Genomic DNA, 21,565 nt, shown 5'->3' with positions numbered 1-21,565 from the left:
ACAAGAACTATTTATAAATTAACAAGCTTCAAAACTTCAGTACAAACATTTTAATGCATCTTGTTTAATTTTGAAAAAACAATTCCAACACTAACAACTGATCTACTAACAAACCGCATTAATCTTAAAGTACAGAAAGAGGAATGCTCCATTCATTATTATTCAAACGTTATTGTCCATAGATGACGATATGTTCTGGTTTAGCTGATTATTATTAAATTGGTATTTTTGCCCTAGTTACTTTACAGCCAGCTGGCTAGCTAATCTCTCTACATTTTATGTAATTCACCATACAACTCCAACCCAATTATGTTGGACAGTCCACTCACACTCTTTAGAAATCAAATTTGGTGACCAGCTTCCCTTTTCCCAACATAGCATGTTTCCTTGGAACCGATGTGTAGGGTGTCCTGGGCACACAAAACCCTGGAGATTGAGCTACCTGATGTAACTACATGCCTTAGTGCTCACAATTTAAAGTGTAGGTGCCCTGTAAAGGCAGCAGGGCCCGGAGTTCATCTGGAAGGTGATGAGGGAGCACTGAATGCCAGTATAGAAGATCAGACCCTCCCAAAAACCTCTTCCACTGCCTCACTGGCAGGTGCCCCAAACCCATCACCCTTCTTACTTCTAAAGCCCACCTGAATGCCAGTGTATCAAGCCCCAACTCTGTTACATGTGTATGAGCTGCCAAAACCTTCCTTCCCCTTCCCCATCACCCAATTTTCAGGTGTTTGAATCTCATCGCTTAACTGTTCCAAAATACTCAGAACCGGCTATTCCTGATAGCAAAAACGCCTACAAACAATATACTTTGTAACTATGCCTTAAACGTAAAAGAGCTAGATCAGTCTTTATGCTCAGCCTCCAACCATGGGCTGTCACCTGTGGTCTAGTCTCCACTAGAAGTGCTATAGCAGTACACCTGTGGCACATCTGGTGGAGACAGTCTACTGTCTGCAGAGAACTCTCCCATTAGTATAATAAAACCACCCCTCTGAGTGGCAGTAGCTAGGCTGGTAGGAGAAAAGTACTATCCACACCAGTGCTTATATAGGTGTAATTTACATTACTCAGGGTAGTGATACACACCCCTGAGTGACATATATAATCTATTGTGCAGACAAGCCCCAAAAGAAGCTTAGGCTCTGGAGTCATAATTCCTCCACTCATCTCCACTTGCTGCAGAATGGAGTAATTTACAGTAGCCCTGCAAAAGCTCTGCCAGATGGTACAGTGGAGCCGGTGGAGCAATGTCAGCCCTGGGGCTGTACAATGGAAGGGAGTCAAAACTATTTTTTATAGTAGCCCTAATGCAACTGTGAAGTGGGGTAGGAGGCTTACTCCCCTCTTCTGCCCTGCATGGTTGCATTAAGGCTAGTGTCAATCCAGCCCTAAATTAACTAATTATATTCTCTCTGAGAGACCGCTGCATGTTCTGCATCTATTCCCTCCCTAATACACGTAAATACATTTAATGTTTAGAACATGTGGCATGGTCTCCACTGGCTTCTTCCTGAGGAGATGGCTGGCTGCATTCACAAATCACCCCAGAATTCAGTCTATTGGCAGCGGTAGCTAAAACACAAAAGCAGAATACAACACTGCAGCTTTTTTTTTTTTTTTTTTAAATTGCACTTAAATTTACATTGCCTCCAATAGAATTCATAACATTTTCAGCTGTGAATGCTCAATACAAAATGACTTGAGTTAATCCAAACCAGTTTTTTCCCCTCAAACAAGTAAAAGGAATTTGAGACCATGAGAACAATGTCAGTCCAGCTTCATATTTCAAACATCAGCTGAATCAGTTTTGTTGCAATATCTAAAGAAGTGCAGCAAGACTGTTTTAAAATGGAAAAGGGCATGATTTACCCTCTCGGCAGATATTTTGGGATTTAAGGTCACATTACACTAGGATTGTAATGCACGCTATTTTACAACCTTAACGACAGTGAGCCTTATCACATGCCCACTGTAATATACTTGTTCCAATTCTGAAGGTGCAAAAAGCCTTAAATGAATAAACAGGTCATAAAACTGAGGAAATAAGCAGGAGACCTCAGAACTTAATTCATAATGTTACTTGCTAGTTTGTATTTAAAGCTTCCTCCTTCTCCTACAATTCTTTCTTGGGTTACGACTACACTGGAGAGCTTATAGCAGCACAGCTATAAACTCCCTAATGTAGCTGCTCCAACCCCGCTGAGCAGCTCTCTTGCCAACACAGCATGATTCTTTAAACAAAAAAACCCCCAATAAAACCTGCTGATAGCTTCTGCCCGCTGATACTGCTTAGCACAAACATGAGTGGCTGAACTGGGAAAGCTAGGAAGAGTTACAGCGTAGTATCTGTTATGTCAAAAGTATTACTGTGATGATTAAATTTTATAACAACTTGGTATATATTACTAGCAATGTTAGGAAGCCTGTAATTCGTGACTTGTGTAGTAGACAAAAATTTTGTCGGTTACACAATTAACCACTGCGGCTCTGCACTGAAAGGAGCTGGCAGGCAGGCACGCTGGCTGAGTCCCAGCTTGAGGCACTCACACTGCAGCTCTACATTTAGGCTACGTCTACACTGGCACCCTTTTCCGGAAATGCTGAAAACAGAACAGTTTTCCGTTATAAGTATTTCCGGAAAAAGTGCGTCTACATTGGCAGGATGCTTTTCCGGAAAAGCACTTTTTCTGGAAAAGCATCCGTGTCCAATGTAGACACGATTTTCCGGAAAAAAAGCCCCAATCGTCATTTTCGCGATCGGGGCTTTTTTGCTGAAAAGACTACTGTGCTGTCTATACTGGCCCTTTTCCGGAACAGTTTTTCCGGAAAAGGACTTTTGCCCAAACGGGAACAGCATAGTTTTTCCGGAAAAACACTGATAATTTTACAGTAGATCGTCATTGCTTTTCCGGAAAAGCAAGAGGCCAGTGTAGACAGCTGGCAAGTTATTCCGGAAAAGCAGCTGATTTTCCGGAATAAGTGGCCCAGTGTAGACACAGCCTTAAAGTATCTCCCAAAATATGCAGTAGAGGTAGCTCCTGGGACCTGGTATGAGCCGGAACTGAGCCAGCCTGACTGCGTGCCATCTCCCAATAACTTCAGAGCCCTGGGCATGGGGGTAGGTTGCATGTAGCCAGTAGTATTAACCAATAAGCATCTGCTTACCAGCTACTCGTTTAAGCAGTGACACTACACATCCCTATCTATTATGAGTCACTATTATAAAACCTGACTGAGAATTAATACAGACCTTGGTCATTTTAGCTGCAAGGCCTGTGGTTGATTCAAGACTCTTTCCAGGAACTGTTACTAGCTTAGGAGAAGCCTTTTCTGCTGTTTGTAGCTGCCTTTTGTCTCAGAATTGCCATCACTCCAAAGGCTCAGTGGGTGGCATAGTTTTTCCTGCAATACTTTTCTATATCGATTTTTCTCTTCATTACTTTGCTAAAGACTACACAAAGAGCCCTGTCACCATGACTGCCCCAATTTGACCTGAATCCAGTAGATCTCTTTGGACAAATGATCTAGCAAAGTTACGTTTGAATTTGATGGGATTTCTAGGGGTATGTCTAGACTGCATCCCTCTGTCGGCAGAGGGATGCAGATTAGGCAGGTTGACCTTGCAAATGAGGCAGGATTTAAATATCCCACGCTTGATTTGCATAAAAATGGCCACTACGTTTTGCCAACTCAGCACTTTGTTGGCAAAAAGCGGCAGTCTGGGGGGGGATCTGTCGAGAAAGAAAACCTTTTTTGACAGATCCTGTAAACCTCCTTGCAGGAGGCATAAAGGATCTGTCGAGAAGGGCTTTCTTTCTTGACAGATCCCCCTCTAGACTGCTGCTTTTTGCCGACAAAGTGCTGAGTCGGCAAAATGCGGCGGCCATTTTATGCCAATTATGTATGGGATATTTAAATCCCTGCCTCATTTGCAATGTCGACCTGCCTAATCTGCATCCCTCTGCTGGTAGAGGGATGCCATCTAGACATACCCTAGGAGTCTGTTTGCACTGATTTTCAGTGGGTTTGTTTCCTCACTATTTATTAGTCTTTTACTAGATATGAAACGGGAACAAAATGCATCTTGAAAAATGGATTCCAATGCAACTAGTTTCACTGTAGCTCCTCTCATTACTTCTGTACTTTCTGCTGAAATGCTATTTTGTAACCTCTTAGATAAATAATAGCTCACTGAGTCGCAGCTGATATTCCTACTCCCCCCTGAAGCTGAAGTACAATATGGCTGAGTCAGTTTTCCCCCTCTGTGGGCATGTCTACACTAAGGAGAAGATGGACCCTCTGGAGGTTGATCGTCTAGCATTCAATTTAGCGGGTCTAATGTAGACATGTAAATCAAATGCTGAGGGCGAGGAGTAAGGGAAGCCAACAGAAGTGTGTGCTCCCATCAGTCTCCTGCTGTGTGGACACTGCCACAGCTCAGTTTAAGGTAAGCTGACTCCACTGCGGATAGCTGGAGCTACGTACCTTAAATCGACCCTGCTGGTCTATTGTAGACCAGGCCTCCCTGACCCTGAAAGAAAAAAAATATATACAAAAAGTTGTAAATCAGGTCACTGGCCCTGTAAGATTGATACTGGTAGGTCCTGCACTTAGAACCAAATTCTGCCATCAGGTAAATGTCGGTGTGTCCCATTGAGTTCAATGTGAGCTCCAGGCTGAATTCTGAATGCAGAATTTCTAACCATTTAGGCTGGCTTCTAACTAGCAATGGACCAGCAGTAGAAACTGAACTCTGATTCTTCATTAGAACTCCCAGTCCAGCCTTAGTATCCTGGAACTCTAGGAAAGTTTGATTCAAGAGCTGACCTTTACAGCTTAGACTACTCCTGAAAGCCCTGGTCTATCTTAGGGTATGTCTACACTACTACCCTAGTTCAAACTAGGGTGGTAATGTAGGCAACCGGAGTTGCAAATGAAGTCCGGGATTTGAATTTCCCGGGCTTCATTTGTATGTTGCTGGGCGCCGCCATTTTTAAATGTCTGCTAGTTCGGACTCCATGCCCACGGCTACACGCAGCACGAACTAGGTAGTTCGGATTAGGCTTCCTATTCCGAACTACCTGTACTCCTCATGGAACTACCAAGTTCGTGCTGCATGTAGCCGCGGGCACAGAGTCCGAACTAGCGGACATTTAAAAATGGCGGCGCCCGGCAACATACAAATGAAGCCCGGGAAATTCAAATCCCGGGCTTCATTTGCAACTCCGGTTGCCTACCTTACCACCCTAGTTCAAACTAGGGTGGTAGTGTAGACATACCCTCAGGGATTTATTTCAAAATAACTCCCCTTGTTTTGAAATAACAAGCAGAGCATCCACACTATCAAGCCCATTATTTCAAAATAAGGGGCTGTTATTTCAAAATAATAACGTCTGCTTTTCTTGGGGGATAAGCTTATTTCAAAATAGTTATTTTATGATCAGAGGGGTAGCCGTGTTAGTCTGAATCTGCATCTGAGGAAGTGGGTCTTTGCCCACCAAAGCTTATGCTCCTACACTTCAGTTAGTCTATAAGGTGCCACAGGACTCCTCGCCGCTTTTATTTTATGAGTTATTTCAAAATAATTTCCTAGTGTAGACATGCCCAAAATAGCCTGCACCAGAATGTCTAATCCAACAAATACCACAGTAGCAAAGAGGTGTGGCTTTCCTCAGAGGTGGACCACGCCCTGAATGCTGCAGGCAGGGGGTTGGGACAGAAAGAGGAAGTATAAAAGGCCTGCTCAGATGGTCAGTTGAGGGAGAGCTGCTCAGAGAGACAGATGTGTTCTCTCTGCTTCTGGAGCAGGACACTGAGGAGAAAGGTGGCTGCCTTCAGGGCCTGCATGAGCTTCTAGAGAGCTCTGCTACTCTTGACGCTGAGAAGCTGTGCCATTATCCTTGGTGGCATATCCCAGGTAGACTGACTAAGAACCCTGGATGCTCTGAGGGGGAGAGTATGAAGTAGCCGAGGGAAACCAGGGACTGGTCTGGTTGGGAGCAGGCTGGATACAAGGTCAGCATGTTACAGGCAGATCTCCACTGAGCCAGTGGCAAACCACTCTGCCACTATTAAGCCCTGGGTAGGGTCTTTTAGAGTTGCTTGTGGCCACATCTCGCCTGCTATTTGATCCCCAGGGTGGCTATACTCCTTGTTCTTAGGCCAAGAGGCCTCTGCTCCTCAGTCCCCCCTTCCTGAGCCTCACAAACTGGCCTGGAGCTTCAGTTCTGCCTGATTGCAGGCCAGAGCCTTGACTGTTTGCTATCCTGCCCTGCTTAAAGACCAGGGACCATTCAGAACTGCTAGCAGTTCCCCCCTTTCTGCTTCATGTAGAGGCATAGCCTCCCTCGGAAGTATACTCTAGCTTAGTCGCCTAACCCAGGAAAATTTGAATCCAAACCTTGCTCCCTGGGCCCATCTCTGTCTCAAATGAAATAAATGTGATAATTACAGTATTGTCAGCTATCCCACATACTATAACTTGCCACAATCAGAATTATTTGATTAAATGAAGCAGCAGCACTCTTCTGTTTACTCCCCACTCCTACTCCAGACAGACTGGACTTTTATCGCTTGGCGGATATGTCTAGACTACATCCCTTTATCAAAAAAATTTGACATCTCGAAAGTGCAAATGAAGCCGGGATTTAAATATCCTGCGCTTTATTTGCATAATGGCAGCCGCCACTTTTTTTCGAAATGGGGCTTTTTGAAAAAACCCGGCAGTTTAGATGCAGTTTCAACAGAAATGCCCCGTTTCGAAAGATCCTGTACTCAAAAAATGAGTACAGGATCTTTCTGTTGAAAATGCCCGGTCTAAACTGCTGGTTTTTTTTCCAAAAGCCCCGTTTTGAAAAAAAAGCAGCGGCAACAATTATGCAAATGAAGTGCAGGATATTTAAATCCCGGCTTCATTTGCACTTTTGATATGTCTAATTTACATCCCTTTATCGAAAAACGGGTGTAGTATAGACATACCCTAGTAGGTGTCAGAGAGGGCTATCAAGTGTAAATGTCTGTCACAGGAAAATGGCCTTTAGTCAGATTCTTATTTTTCCCTAATAAGGCAAGTATAGAAATATAGAAGTACACACAGATCTTCTGAACAAGAGGTTGGCATAACCCAGGCATTGCATTCTGTTGGTACTGGTGGTTGATTCTTTGAGCAGTTCTGCCCCCTTGTGGCCGCACATGGCAGTAGTTGAATGGAAAGTTTGTCAGAAACAAAAAAGTTATTAGACATATCTGCCATGCCTCAAATGTGAGACATGCAGCATGTGACAGACCCAAGCTGAGGAGGCTAAAAATTATTCAGGCAGAAAATGTTATATTGCTGTGGGACAATAGCCCTTTGGTGTTCACAGCTTTCTCTGACCTGTTTCTGAAGAAATGATTCTTTATTACTGATGTACATAATTTTCAACTACAAAAATGAGAGGCCATTATATTTATGTGGAATCTATGCAATTTGGGATGAAAATTAGGACCATGTGAGAAGTTTTATTACAGATCAGAGTCAATCTGCTGTCCTTCCAGGCACATACATTCTGATGATTTCAGTGAGCCATGATATGGTCAGCAAGAGAGAATTTACCAACCAAAGTGAAAATAATATTGTTGAAAGCTTTTGTTGTATTTTACATGCCAATGCACATCACACATCCTATACTATACCATATAAAACAGCTCCTGAAATCTCATAAACTTCTTACATGAGATTGCTCACCTTGCACTTACTTACCAGAGGCTTCCTTGGGTGTTTCAGTCAGAAGTGGCAGGGGTGGCGGAATGTAGTGAATCCCTGGCAGGAAGCCAGAGGGTATAAACTGAGGAAGTGGAGGATGGTAGTAACCTTGGAAATCTCCACCAGCATCTTGCATCTGCACAAACACATAGAGCAAAGCATCTTCAGTCCAGATGCTATCTCAGCATCCTTATCAAACCACCACCCTCACTTCCAAATCAAGTGAAGTGAAAATCAATGGCATTACATAGGCTGTATTAAAATGAAAGGCCATAATTTACTTTACTGGTTGTAGCATGTTAGATTTTTGATTGGCAAAATCCTGCTACGGGGGAAATCACAAAATTTGTACTCAGGCAAAACTTCATAGAAGTCAATGAGTGTTCAGCCTGCCAATCTAGCAATTGAATGTCAGTGTCTGAAATAAAGACTTAATGATTTGGCCTAAACACAGCTGCAGCAGAACACAACAAACACAGGAAGAACTTGTTTGTTAATGAGACGCACTGAATTAAAATATATTGGAATCCATATTTCCAGACATTATTAACCTTGGATCCGCCAGTGCAGCCAGATCCATAAGTATTTGCAATTCACATAAAGTCCTGCAAGTGGATTAAAAATGGCTCCTTCTCACGAGCAGTGATGAACAACTTTTTCATGAGGCTTTGTGTGACTCAGATGATATTATGGATCCTTAATTTAAAAACAGCAGCTATTGGTGACTTATTTCCTGGTTTTGTATTATGGCTCTTTAATGCCAAATGAGTTGTATGAAACTTTATGAAAAGTCAGTCACTACTGTGCACATGCAGCAGACACTTTTAATGTGCGGCTCAGTTGTTTTAAGTCCTCAAAAAAGCATCTGTTAGCAATAGCTGGAGCCTAGCACAATAACACCGGGAAGTAGATATTTTATATGCGTGCCTAATTGTATTCAAGAGAGATGAGTTGGATCTAATATTTTTGATTGGACCACTGTCTGTTGACTGAAGAGACTGAGGCCTGGCCTACACTAAAAAATTGTCAGTTTCACTCTGTGGTCAGGGGTGTGAAAAATCCCCCCCACTAGAGGTTTAATTAAGATGACCTACATCCATGGCTAAACAGGTTAAAGTTAATGGAAAAATTCTTTTGTCAACCTAGCTACCACCTCTCAGGGAGATGGATTAGCTACACTGATAGATTACCTACCCTTCCTTTTGGTGTAGACCACTGATTCTTAAAAAGCAGTTTTGAGGGGTGCCACCAACGACTGGGTTTCAGCTGCCTCAAGCTGAAGCCACTGCCTCTCCTGGACTTCGGCTTCAGCCTGGGGCTGCAGGGCTCAGACTCGAGGAGAGATTGCCACTGCCACCCCCGATTCCTCTCCGTGCACACCCAGCTTGTCAGTGTTGCGGTAGCGCACAACCAAAAAGTATATGTCTTTGTAGAAGACAGATATTTCCCCTGTCATCAGAAGGGTTTGCCTCACAACCACTAGCTCCGGGAACAAGCAGCAGCTAAAGGAAATATACCACTTCACTGCCCTGCTATATAAGCACTTCAGGGAACATGGCCATGGATGGACCCCTTTGGGGGAAGAGTAGCCTAGTGGCCCCACCCCTTCTGCACAAGGTCCTGTCCCCTGCAGTTGGTGTCTTGAGTGCCCCTTACACACACAGCCAGAGAAGTCCCTGGCCTGCCAGAACCAAAAGCTGCCCCTTCCCTCCCACCACCAGAGGAGCCCTGGGCTTGGCCAAGTGGGCCAATCAACAATCTGAATCCAGGGCCAGGGCGACCCCACCATGCAGGTCAGGGCAGCAGCTGTAGCCAGAGAAGGCAGAGCCCTCTCTGGCCTATTACACCTTCCACCTGTGTGCAGGGACAAATGGAAGGCAGAAATCTGGAGGTGCCTTTCTATGCATTGCCTCTGGTTAAGGATCTGCAAGTGTTTCTATAAAAGTCCGAGGTCCCTGGCTTTAAAAAAAAAAAAAGGTTGTGAGCACTGTCATAGGCAGTGTCTACCCTGAAAACGCTATAGCAGTGCAGCTGTGCTGTTGTAGCATTTTAAGTGTAGACAAGCCCTCTAGGGACAAACTTTGGAGCTACAGAGCTCTTCTTCAGGTCTGGGAAAGGTAATCAGAGTGTTACAACTACAGGAAGTCCCCGACTTACGCGGATCCGACTTATGTCGGATCCGCACTTATGAACGGGGCTTTTCTCGCCCTGGAGCTCACGGGCGGCAGGTCGCCACCCGTGTCCTCCGGGGCGAGAAAAGCTTTCTCCCGGTCTCCCTGGTCTGCTGGGGGGGTCCAGCGGCTTTGCTGGACCCCCCCAGCAGACCAGGGAGACAGGAGCAAAGCCACACGGGCGGCGGGGTCCCTCCGCCTGTGCGGCTTTGCTCGGGTCTCCCTGGTGTGCTGGGGGGGGAGGGGGCGCAGCTAGTGCGCCCCCCCCCCAGCAGACCAGTCTTTTGTTGCGGGACGCCTCGGGTAGAGCAGCTGGGGTGCTGCCGGGTTGGTCCTGTGGGAACCTACCAGGCAGCGCCCCAGCTGTTCTGTCCCAGGCTCCAGATTCAGCAGCTTTTGAAACTGATCAGGCTGATTCCAGGAAGCTGGGGGCAGAGCAACTCTGCCTCCTGCTTCCTGTAATCAGCCCCTGGTCAGTTTCAGTGGCAGCAACTGAATCTGGAGCCAGTTCCGACTTACATACAAATTCAACTTAAGAACAAACCTATAGTCCCTATCTTGTACGTAACCGAGGACTGCCTGTAAACACAAGATGGAACTGATTGTTAAGCATAGTTAACACCTTTTGCAAGGGAAGACTTAAAAGTAGGCCATTAACTCTGCAGTAACAGGACAATGGAGAGTTAGTAAAGTTACAGTAAGGAGACATAACACCAGTATCCCATGGTTCTTAGGCTATGTCTACAATACCACGTATGTCATCAAAATTTGTTGTTGCCACCCACCCCGCACCGAGCAACATAAATTATGCCAGCATAAATGGTAGTGTGACTAGTACTATGTTTGCTGGGAGATTGTCTCTGAATGCCAGCGCTACCGCTGTGCATTGGCAGTGGTTTAATTATGCCAAGGGGAGAACTCTCTCCCGTTGGCACAGAGCGACTACCAGGGTCACCACTTCAGATTTTGGGGGGGGACAACTTTAATCATGACTCTAGAGAGGCTACTTAGGTACCTGGAAACTTTAGTTTTATGACAGATAGTTTAGCAGTTAGCTGACAGCAGCCCTGTATCTAATTCCTATATGAAAGTGAGACAAATATTAGACTCACTCAGCTCTAATAACATGTTCTGACATCTTGTGGCAAGTTGCTTGGGGGACACTATTTAGGTTTAGAATTTTAATATATGTTCTTACTTTTTTACTAACTCTGTGAAAAGGGAAAGGCCCTATCAGAACGCTTGGGCTCTGTCTCCGCTCTGGGAGGGATCTAATGGGTTACAGCAGGAAGCAGATACATCTGGTTCAAGTAAGAATATCGGAATGGCCATACTGGGTCAGACCAAAGGTCCATCTAGCCCAGTATCTTATCTTCTGACAGTAGACAATGCCAGGTGCTTCGGAGGAAATGAACACAAACAGGCAATCAGAGTGATTCATCCTGTCACCCGTTCCCAGGGCCATTCTAATTTATTCCTCCCCAGTGCCTCCTGGGGCTCTAAATTGAAATAGCGCATCTACATTAGGGAAGCCTGCCTCAGACTAGTTTTGAGGCTTCCCTGCAGTATAGCTGTGCTATTTTGAAATAAGCTATTTCAGAATAACTATTCCGGAATAGCTTCTTCCAAAATAAACGTGCAGTGTAGACGTAGCTGACTCTTTTCCAAACTGAAAAATCCAAGTATTTTGAATTGCCCTTCATATGGAATGTGTTCAGTGTCACTGATCATTTCTGTTGCCTTTCTCTGAACCTTTTCCGAACCAATATTTTTTTTTTGAGATGGGGTGATCAAATCTGCACACAGTACTCAATAGTAGAGTAGATGGCAGGGCAGGATGGAGTACGCTGCTGGGTTGTTCCAGCTCCCACTGCCGTGGTAAGTGCGAGGGCCTAGCCGAGCAACCCCTGCTGCTGCCCTGTGCAAGGCCCTCGGATAATCCTTTGGGTCCCTCCCGTTCATAGGAGAGTTGAGACGGCCACCACAGGGTACCTCCAAAGCACAGGGTCTGGGATGCAGCCCCGAAACATCCTATGGATGGGACAGCTCTGACCATAGATTTATATAGAGGCAATATAATATTTTCTGTCTTATTATCTATCCCTTGCCTAATGGGTTCCAATATTCTGTTAGGTTTTTTTGATTGTCACTAGATAAGGAGCAGATATTTTTAGACAACTATAAACAATGACTCCAAGATCTCTTTATTGATGGGTTCAGCTAATTTAGAACCCATTCTTTTGTATGTATGTTTGGGATTATATTTTGCCGTGTGCATTACTTTGCATGTATCAACATTGAATTTTCTCTGCCATTATGTGGCGCAGTCACTCAATTTTGAGTCAGCTGACACAGACCAGCATCAAAAACTAACTTCCTTCCATTTCCGTTTGAAGTTTTCTGCAGGTTTTTTTTTTAACCTGACCTCTATACCCATCTTCCAGACCAGCAGAGGGAAGAGCAGGAGGGCTCACTATTTAGCATCACATTTCCTTCTGCTGCATCATAACTACTCTTTGAAGAATTTGGTGGTGGAATAAAATAAAAATGAAGGAGAGCCAAGGAGAGCTCCTTCCGCTCAAAAAAGGTATAATAATAATAATAATAATAATAATAATACAGAGAAATACTGAAGTACAGGTTTTTTATCATATGCTGGTCTTTGTGGAAAGCTATTGACAATAATAGTTATCTCTTTTGTAAAGCATTTAGGGTATGTCTACACTAGCCACCCTAGTTCGAACTAGGGTGTCTAATGTAGTCATTCGAACTTGCAAATGAAGCTCGGGATTAAAATATCCCGGGCTTCATTTGCAAGTTTGAATGACTACATTAGCCACTCTCGTTCGAACTAGGGTGGCTAGTGTAGACATACCCTCAAAGCTCTACTAATGAAAAGCACCATATAAGAACCTTCTCACCACTGTTGGAGATGAGTCACATCCACTCTGATTTAGTATGCACTGATGTCACATCCCCATTTCTGTGTTACTGTACTTTTTTTTTCTTTTTTCTTCAGCATCTGAGCAAGTGAGTTATATCTCACAAAAGCTTATGCCTTAATGCCTCAATAAATTCTTTAAATTGCGGCCAGATACACCTGGGAGTTTTTGCTGAAACAGACTAAAACAGCTGCTACTCTGAAACTGGTTTAAATATATTATTACTATTATTCTTACCTTTGTGATTAACAAAACATAGACTATTTTAGATAGGTGGGAAATCCATGTACTTTTCACCATTTCTGCTGCTGATTTAGCAATTCTCTCATTTTGAACAACCTAAATAGATTAGGTTGCTTCACTTTTCATATTTCCTGTCAGTGCCACTTTCTGATTTCCATGCACTAGCATACTGCTATACAACTGACTTGAGAACATGCAGAGGGACAGTTTATTTAAATCCAAACAAAACATTGCTTTAACCAATTTTTTTAAAAACTTCCCAACCCATTTCTGTTAATGGTGAAATTGTTTTTTTCAAACAAAAAAACAACCAAAAAGACATCTCTGTAGTAGCTTGAATTGCAGGGTTTTGGCATCATTACCCAAGATACCATACATGTGGCGATAGTAAGGAATGTTCAAGCCCTGTCTGGTGATGGGACAGAAGAGAAATTATTCTTGCTGTTCCTGTTCTGATGTTGCTAGAGGCTAAGACACAGGCTAAGGCAGCCATTGAGCTCCCCGGAATTGTGCCTGATCTTGTCATAGCCTCATGGGTCTTGCAACAGATGGGTATCATTGTAGTATGTCCTTCTCCCACATTGGATTTGCCCCCTCCCCATTCTGTGCCCCAGTCTGGTTCTTTCCTGAGCCAGAACTTCCACGGTGCAGCCAGCTGTCATGGAAGGTCTGGGGATGGGGGGAGGGTAATGGGAAGCTCTGCTATACTAAGGGGATTTCACTGGGGACTTCAGGAGACAGTTTATGATACCTATGCTGACACAATCTGGCCATATTTTAGTGGTTAACTTTCCCTGAGAATCCCTATTCTTCAAGGCCTCTGCACACAGAACTGTCACCAAAGACAACAAGAGCTGTGAGCAGAGAGGGCTTGCGGTATCAGGCCCACAACTCCGAAGCCTTTTGATTTTTCTAGGTTCAGGTCAGACCTTCAAACTTATTATTCGTTCATGTTTTGATCATCTTACGTATCACGATGCCGTTGAAGTCATTCCTATCCATGCTAACTTTTCATGGCTACCCTGATAGCAAGATTGCATCCTACAGTACAAAGAGCAATGTATGCAGCCACAATTAAAAAACAAAGCCAACTACTTACTGACAGAGGAGTGGCACTCCCTGGTCCGTGGCTGCTAGGAACATGCCTGAAACCTCTCTGAAGGGGCATCCCTGGAGACACTGGTGTTCCTCTGCAGCTTGGCTGATTGATGGCAAAGCCCATGGGAAATGCGTGGTATGGGTACATACCAGAATACCCAGGATACAGTTTTGGAGGTTCTCTTTCCAGGTATTCTGGGCTGACAACACATTCTTGAGGCAAAGCAGAATGGGCTAGGAAACAGTGGGTAAAGAAAAATAAAAACAAACAAGCAAAAATATCATTGCAACCAGCTTGAAGGTTAATAGAAAGAGTCATGGTTCCATATTCTGTCCTCAGTTGTGTAAATTAAGGCAGAATCTGGCCCTTTGGGTTTATATTCAGTTCTTATTCAATTATTTTTTAATTGAAACATTAGGATTGAGGAGGAAAGGAGGGTGCTGTAAAGATGGGTTAATACAATTTTGGGAGAGCAAATATGATTCAAATTTATGCTGACAACTTGGTTCAGGATGCACAAAAAACTTCTGATTGCAGGATCTTTAATGCTTCTGTTGCAATCAAAAGTATGACAAACGGCTTGATTTCTAGTTTCCTGTGGTAGCAGCTTGACTTACAGATGAAGTGAAATTTAATACTGAAATCACTGAGAGGACATAAAAAGCTCTGTACCCTGTGACAGCTGGCATTTCTAGAGTTGTTTGCAGTATTTTTGTTGTGTTGGTCCCAAAATAAGAGAGACAAGGCAGGTGAGGAAGTATCTTTTATTGAACAACTTCTGTTGGTAGAAGGGACAAGTTTTGAGCTTCACAGAGTTCTTCCTCCGGTCACCTGTAGAGCTGTGATACACAAAGCTCCATCAACAGAAGTTAGTCCAATAAAAGATATTGACCTCAACCACCTGGTCTCTCTCATTTTTACAGTTCATTTTCAAAGAACCACTGTATTTTGCTATTAAAAAAGAATCGTGTTCACAAAGTGATCTTCCAAAGTAGTGTAGTTCCCACCATGTATGACTAGACTATATCTGTATCAAGGTCTCATCCATTCAAATCACTCCTAAAAACACTTCCGCTGTCAGGCCCATAAGCATAAAAATTAAATAACTGTTGGTAGACGAGGCTGTGCTGGAGCTATCTAAAGTGACTCCTTCCTCTCCATCTCTCAGATCATCTGGCCTGTATGTTCTAGAGCAGTGTTTCTCAAACTTTTTTTTTATAAAGTACCCCCTTTAAAAAAAAAATTATAAGTACCCCCAGTACCTACTGTTTTCAGACACACACATTTTTTTTTCTACCATTGCAACACATTTGTTTAAACAACTTAATCGTAGTCGGGCGGGTGATGAAATTTTTGGGTGTAAAAAGTACAAAAATAATAAAGTGCTGTAAAACTTAAAACAAGAATTTTCTCCAAATTTCAGTTGTGTTGACGAACCCCCAGACTTCTCTCGAGTATCCGTAAGGGTACTTATACCACTGGTTGAGAAACACTGAGCTAGAGTGCTGGTTCTCCTGAGGCCAAATATAATGGCTACTGTGGTCAGTGGGAGTCTATAAATAATAAAAATGGATTAGACAAGGCACACCCAAGACTCTACGGTAGAGAACACTATCAGAAGTAATGGCCTAAATAACCATATGCATTTTCCATTTCTACATTCTATTTTCCATTCTTAAATACACAAAATTTTACACCAACTGGTTCTCGACAAATCTAGTCTGTGAAACATCAAATTCCAATCCAGGAGGTGTCCTCTTTTTTTATGTTGCCACTATAAAATGCCTTCTCTAGACGACTCCAGCAGAAATCCCCCTATTAATCTGCATTTTCTGTTGTTCTGTGGGGTTTTTTCCTTTGTTTTTGCATGAGGGCATGTCTGTAAATTTAAAAATAATAGCACAGCTCAGAAGAAAGAGCTCAAGGTATTGTATTGAAATATCAAGATTCTATTCCTGTCACTGATTCATTTCCCTGTTAAACAAGGACTAGTTGCATGAATCCATCTTTGCAACAAGGAAACAAGCTGAGAAGGTGCTGAGGGCAGTTCCTGTAGCTACAAAGTCCATAGGCACAACTTGGAAACTTTGCAAAACCAAAAATAAATGCAGCATTGCATTCCACACACACCCACCTGGAAACAGGATGGGAAAGTGGAGTGAGAGCAACTCCAGCAATTCTGGGAAACAGTTTACCTGGGACCTAGCAGTTTCTGAGGCACTAGATCGGCCTGGAAGATGAATGAACAAACACCAACCAAACAATACCCACTAATAGATGGACAGACACTGAATGATGAACACAGATGGACAGAGAGACACAGAGATAGAAGTTAATCATCTTGAGTGAAGGCCTATAGGCCAGGCACCCCAATGCTGAGCTGGTCCCTACCAAAGTCCCCAAAGGGTGGGGAGCTGGAAGCGGGTACTGGCCTGCGGGTCCTGGCTCTGCTGCTGCTGCTGGCTGCCGGGGTGGTTTTGGCTCCTTCACACCTGCCCCCGGGGCTGCTGTGGTCCGAGGCGCTGGGGCCAGCTGCAGGAACCTTCCGACCTTTACCATGAACCGGGGTGCAGGGCACAGGTGGTGACTTCTCCCTGGGTGAGGCATCTGGGTCCTGCCCCTGCATTGCCTTCTGAGCTGCCATGATCTTCTGGCGCTCTGTAATGAGTGCACACTTGTCGCAGGGGCAGAGCTTCCAGCGGCAGTGGCCTGTGTGGCCCTTCACCGGCACCACAAAGCCATGGTTCCGGCAGCGGGAGCACTTGGGGGTGCGCAGAGTAGTCTTCTCAGCCATCCCTGCTGCCTCCGCTTCCATGGCACTCCCAGCCAGGCACACACGTAAAGCACCCTGTGTACCCAGAATTTGAAGAAGCTCAGCTTAGAAGCAGGGCGGGGCAAAGCCGGGGTGTGCCCACCACCACTGGCGACAATGTAGCAACTAAGCCTGCTCAGCCTTTTGCAAGAGGAGAGGATGAGCTATGCTCCCTGGCACACTGCAGCAAAGTAGCTTTGTAAAGAAGACATAGAGGGCCAAGTTTGCAAAAACATGCCCTCTGATTCTGCACAAGCAACCATTTGTGGGCACATCCCTGGGGCTTTCATGTGTAAGTTACAGAGTAACACACCTGATTTACATAGGCAAAGGCAGTGATTGCAAAAGGATATTTTACGCCCTCTAGAAGCGGAATCTGCTTGGGACCCTTTTAGGGTTGTCAGTTTTGGTAGGACATATTCCTGGACATGACATCACATGACACAGTCTTTAATTAAAAATCAGTCTTTGTTCTGGAGTGCTCACGAATTAATGCTGGAGGCTGGGCAACCTGGCTCCTTTCTGCCTTTCATTAAAATCTTCCCTTTTTGGTACCACAGTTACCATCATATCTTGCATGCATCTTATACTGGAATTATTTCCGTTTCATTTTTTTTTTCAAACTAACATGTATTTTTCTTGAACACGTGGGGAGAGCCTCACTCCTTCAGTAGAAAAACTTCTGATCACCATTCTGGTTTTTTACAATGTTCATCTCATCCAGTGTACCACGAGGGCAAAAAGCACACTGAGGGTATGTCTGCACTACCACCCTAGTTCGAACTAGGGTGGTTAATGTAGTCAATCAAAGTTGCAAATGAAGCCCGGGATTTAAATATCCCGGGCTTCATTTGCATCTTGCTGGGCGCCGCCATTTTTAAATCCCTGGTAGTTCGGACTCTGTGCCCGCGGCTACACGCGGCATGGAGTAGGTAGTTTGAATTAGGCTTTCTAATTCGAACTACCATTACACCTCGTTCGAAAGCCTAATTCGAACTACCTACTCCGTGCCGTGTGTAGCCGCGGGCACGGAGTCCGAACTACTGGGGATTTAAAAATGGCGGCACCTGGCAAGATGCAAATGAAGCCCGGGATATTTAAATCCCGGGCTTCATTTGCAACTTCGATTGACTACATTAACCACCCCAGTTCGAACTAGGGTGGTAGTGTAGACATACCCTGAGTTCCTCCAATCATATATCTCCCTTTGCCACATCTTTACTAACTGTAAACATACATGCAGGGCCGGCCCACAACATTTTGGCACCTGAGGCGGGGAGCTCAAATGACACCCCCATGTCTCCTCGCTTTGGCCAAAACTTTGAAAGGTCTCAATTCTGCCTTGTTCCTCTTCTACTCCTCTCATGGTACTGCAGATGGAATACATATGCACCAGCAGCAGACACAATTTTCTACACTCTGTGTCCTAGTGGAGCCCCCCGCCCCCCACAATCTGGCACCTGAAGCGGCCACCTCAGTTTGCCTCATGGTAAGGCCAGTCCTGCATACATGGGTTTAAAATTAAAAATGTAATAATGCTCCTGTTTCATTATTGCTTGTAAAACTACCTGTGTTTTTATTCCACTAGGCTAGTACTTACAAAACTATAACTCTTATACAATAGCCCCTTTTCAGGGCAAACCTGAACAGTGGAAGGAAGCATACAGCAGGTCTTTCTCACATGAAAGGAGTTAAGTTTGTGACCGTGTGATCAATCAGGGTGTGTCCAGACTACAGAGTTTTTTTCAGAAAAAATGGCCTTTTTTTGAAAAAAACGTACCCTGAGTCTAGACTGCTGCCATGTTCTTGCGAAAGTAAATTGAAAGAATGCAGCAGTTTTTTAGATCACGGAAAACCTTGTTTCACGAGGCATAATGCCTTTTTTTTTAAAGTGCTCCTTTGAAAAAAAGATGCTATGTAATGCAAACTGTGCTTTTTTGAAAGAGAGCATCCAGACTGCATGGGTGCTCTCTTTTGAAAAAGCTTGCTTTTTCAAAAGTACTGGGTGTAGTCTAGCCACTCTTTTTTGAAAGAGGCTTTTTCAAAAGTATCTTTTGAAAAAGGCTTGCAGTCTAGATGTAGCCTCTGTGGCCTCAGTCCTTCATTTACTCATCAGCTTCAGGAGGAATTCGCAGGATGAAGGAGGTATTACTGCTGCTTTCTGACAGTTGCAACAGAATATGTTTCACAGTGCAGTTCAAGGTTACATAGATCCTTCCTTGCAGCACTGCCTTGCACCTTCCACCTCCTATGGGTGGAAATTGTAACAAAAACTGTTGACTTTTAAACTAGTCTCCTGCCAGATACTGAGGATGGCATGTTCAAAAGCTCCTAAGTGATTTTCAAGTGTGAGCCCTGTTGAGCCCGAGTGGGGCTTCTGACTTAGCATAGGGAAAATTTTCAAGAGTGCTCAAGTCCTCTTGACATTTATGCAAGTTTGGTGTCTAACTTGCTTAGGGTCTAGTGGGATTTTCCAAAGTGCTGATCTGAACCAATAGATGCCCATCTAGCTTTGAAAATCTGTCCTCAAAGAGTATGCCTACACTGCAATCAAACAGAGGGTTGCCGGGGTGTCCGGTTTTTGATTGGAACACCAGCTTGAAAAGGGACCCTCGTGGCACCGCTGACCAGGCCATTTAAAGTATGGTTGGCCACCTGCAGCAAGGCAGGTAGCATGCCTGCCCAACTCCTCATAGCTCCTGAGAAGTGCCGGCATCTCCCTCTGGCTCCTAGGCAGAGGGAAGACATAGGGGGCTCCCTCCATCCCGTGCATCAGCTCTGTAGCTCCCACTGGTTGGGAACCATGGCCAATAGAAGCTGAGACGGCAGCACCTGCAGGCAGAGGCAGTGTATGAGCCACCTGGCCACACTTCCTCCTAGGAGCCTGAGAGAGATGACACCAATTCCAGGAGCCACCTGAGATGAACACCGACCTGAGCCTTCTCTCTGAACCCTCTCCCATGTCCCAGACTCCTGTCCCAGCCCTGAACCCCCTCACGCACCCAAACTCCCTACCAGAGCCTGCGGCCCCTCCTGCACGGAGCACGCTCCCACACTCTGAACCTCTCAGCACCACACTGCAGTCCAGCTCAAAATCTTCATTTCTTGCCTCACCCCAGAGCATGCACACGCCCTTTTTGCACCCCAACCTCCTGTCCTGTCCTGGTGAAAGTGAGTGAGGGTGGGAGAGAGGGAGGGAGAGTAGACGGGAGTGAGCAGGGGGCAGAGCCTCAGAGAAGGGGAAGGCAGGGCCAGGTCCTCAGACAAGGAGTGAGGCAAAGCTGTTTGGTACTCTGCAAATAAAACACCCACATCTTGCCCACATCAGTTGACTGTGGCTCATCAGCTTTTGGAGTTATGAAAGTAGACTGCAGAGTAGATATTCGGGCTTGGGCTGGAGCTTAGGGTCTGGGACCGCACGAGATGAAAGGGGCTCAGAGCCAGGCTCCTACCAGAGATCAGATGTCTACATTGCAAGGCTGTGTCTACACTGGCCCCTTCTTCGGAAGAGGCATGCTAATTTCTAACTTTGGAATAGGGAAATCCGTGGGGGATTTAAATATCCCCCGCGGGATTTAAATAAACATGTCCACCGCTTTTTTTCCGGCTTGGGGAAAAGCCGGAAAAGAGCGTCCAGACTGGTGCGATCCTCCGGAATAAAGCCCTTTTCCGGAGGATCTCTTATTCCTACTTTCAAGTAGGCTTTATACTTTCAAGTAGGAATAAGAGATCCTCCGGCAAAGGGCTTTATTCCGGAGGATTGCGCCAGTCTGGACGCTCTTTTCCAGCTTTTCCCCAAGCCGGAAAAAAAGCAGCGGACATGTTTATTTAAATCCCGCGGGGGATATTTAAATCCCCCGCGGATTTCCCTATTCCAAAGTTAGAAATTAGCATGCCTCTTCCGGAGAAGGGGCCAGTGTAGACGTAGCCCAACTGTATAGCCCTGAAACCCAAACCCCACAAATGGATGTCAGCTGATACAGACCTCAGGTGTCCTACTGCAGTACAGGAATATCCAGAGTCACTGAGGGTACATCTACATTGCAGCAATAAGCCCTAGGTTAATAGAACTTGAGTTAGCAGACCCTGGATTTGTTAAACAAGGGCTTGAGTGTCTACATTCATTTGTAACCCCAAGTTAGGGATTCCTGAGCCCTCGGATCCAACCTGGGGCTGCAGCACCTACACTGATTATGAGGGCCCAAGTCCAACTATCCGTATGCCGTACTTCCTAGCACCTCTCCAAATTGTGACCACTCTAGCCCTTTGTTCATGGTCTATGAGGGGAAATGTGATAGTCCAAAGCATAAAGAAAGTTGGCGTGTAGGTCTGTTGGTGGACTCCAAGGCTTTGCCTACACTGCAGGGTTCTGCGCAAGAAGCCTTTTGTGGAAGAGAGCTTCCGCAAAACCTTCTTGCGCAAAAGCGTGTCCAGATCTCAAAGCGCATTGCAAAAGCGATGTGCGTTTGTGTAGGAGTGTCTACACTGCATGGTCACAGAATGGCCATCAGAGCACTTGTGCTTTTGCCAATAGGAGTTTCTTGTGCA

At 44.9% G+C, this 21,565-nt stretch overlaps 1 protein-coding gene across 2 annotated transcripts; it reads right to left on the bottom strand.

The window, feature by feature from the left end:
* Positions 1–41: 41 nt before the first annotated feature.
* On the bottom strand, positions 42–17,517 carry DMRTB1 (DMRT like family B with proline rich C-terminal 1). Of its 2 annotated transcripts, XM_025189863.2 has the most exons (5): positions 16,597–17,517; positions 14,206–14,438; positions 7,748–7,886; positions 4,492–4,537; positions 42–1,578 (listed from the first exon to the last, which is right to left on the bottom strand). In XM_025189863.2, exons 1-4 carry the CDS (start codon positions 17,018–17,020, stop codon positions 4,512–4,514), a joined length of 822 nt encoding a protein of 273 aa, XP_025045648.2. In that variant the 5' UTR covers positions 17,021–17,517; the 3' UTR covers positions 42–1,578; positions 4,492–4,511. The 2 variants fall into 2 exon arrangements, with proteins under 2 accessions (XP_025045648.2, XP_025045647.2); XM_025189862.2 differs by lacking the exon at positions 4,492–4,537.
* Between the last annotated feature and the right edge of the window lie 4,048 nt (positions 17,518–21,565).

Source organism: Pelodiscus sinensis, chromosome 9, assembly GCF_049634645.1.
Source record: "Pelodiscus sinensis isolate JC-2024 chromosome 9, ASM4963464v1, whole genome shotgun sequence".
In the NCBI taxonomy this organism is placed as follows: Eukaryota; Metazoa; Chordata; order Testudines; family Trionychidae; genus Pelodiscus; species Pelodiscus sinensis.
The sequence above is the reverse complement of the archived record's forward strand: the minus strand, read 5'-3'. Positions and strand labels throughout refer to the sequence as shown.

Bases quoted from the DNA above. Each gene is read 5' to 3' on its own strand.
- DMRTB1 (XM_025189862.2), bottom strand. From the start codon at position 17,020: ATGGAAGCGGAGGCAGCAGGGATGGCTGAGAAGACTACTCTGCGCACC. The intron at 14,439-16,596 runs GTAGGGACCAGC...ACTGTTTCCTAG, and splicing joins CCCACCCTTTGGGGACTTTG to CCCATTCTGCTTTGCCTCAA. The intron at 1,579-7,747 runs GTAAGTAAGTGC...TTTGTGTTTTAG, and splicing joins AACACCCAAGGAAGCCTCTG to CTACCGCTGCCAATAGACTG.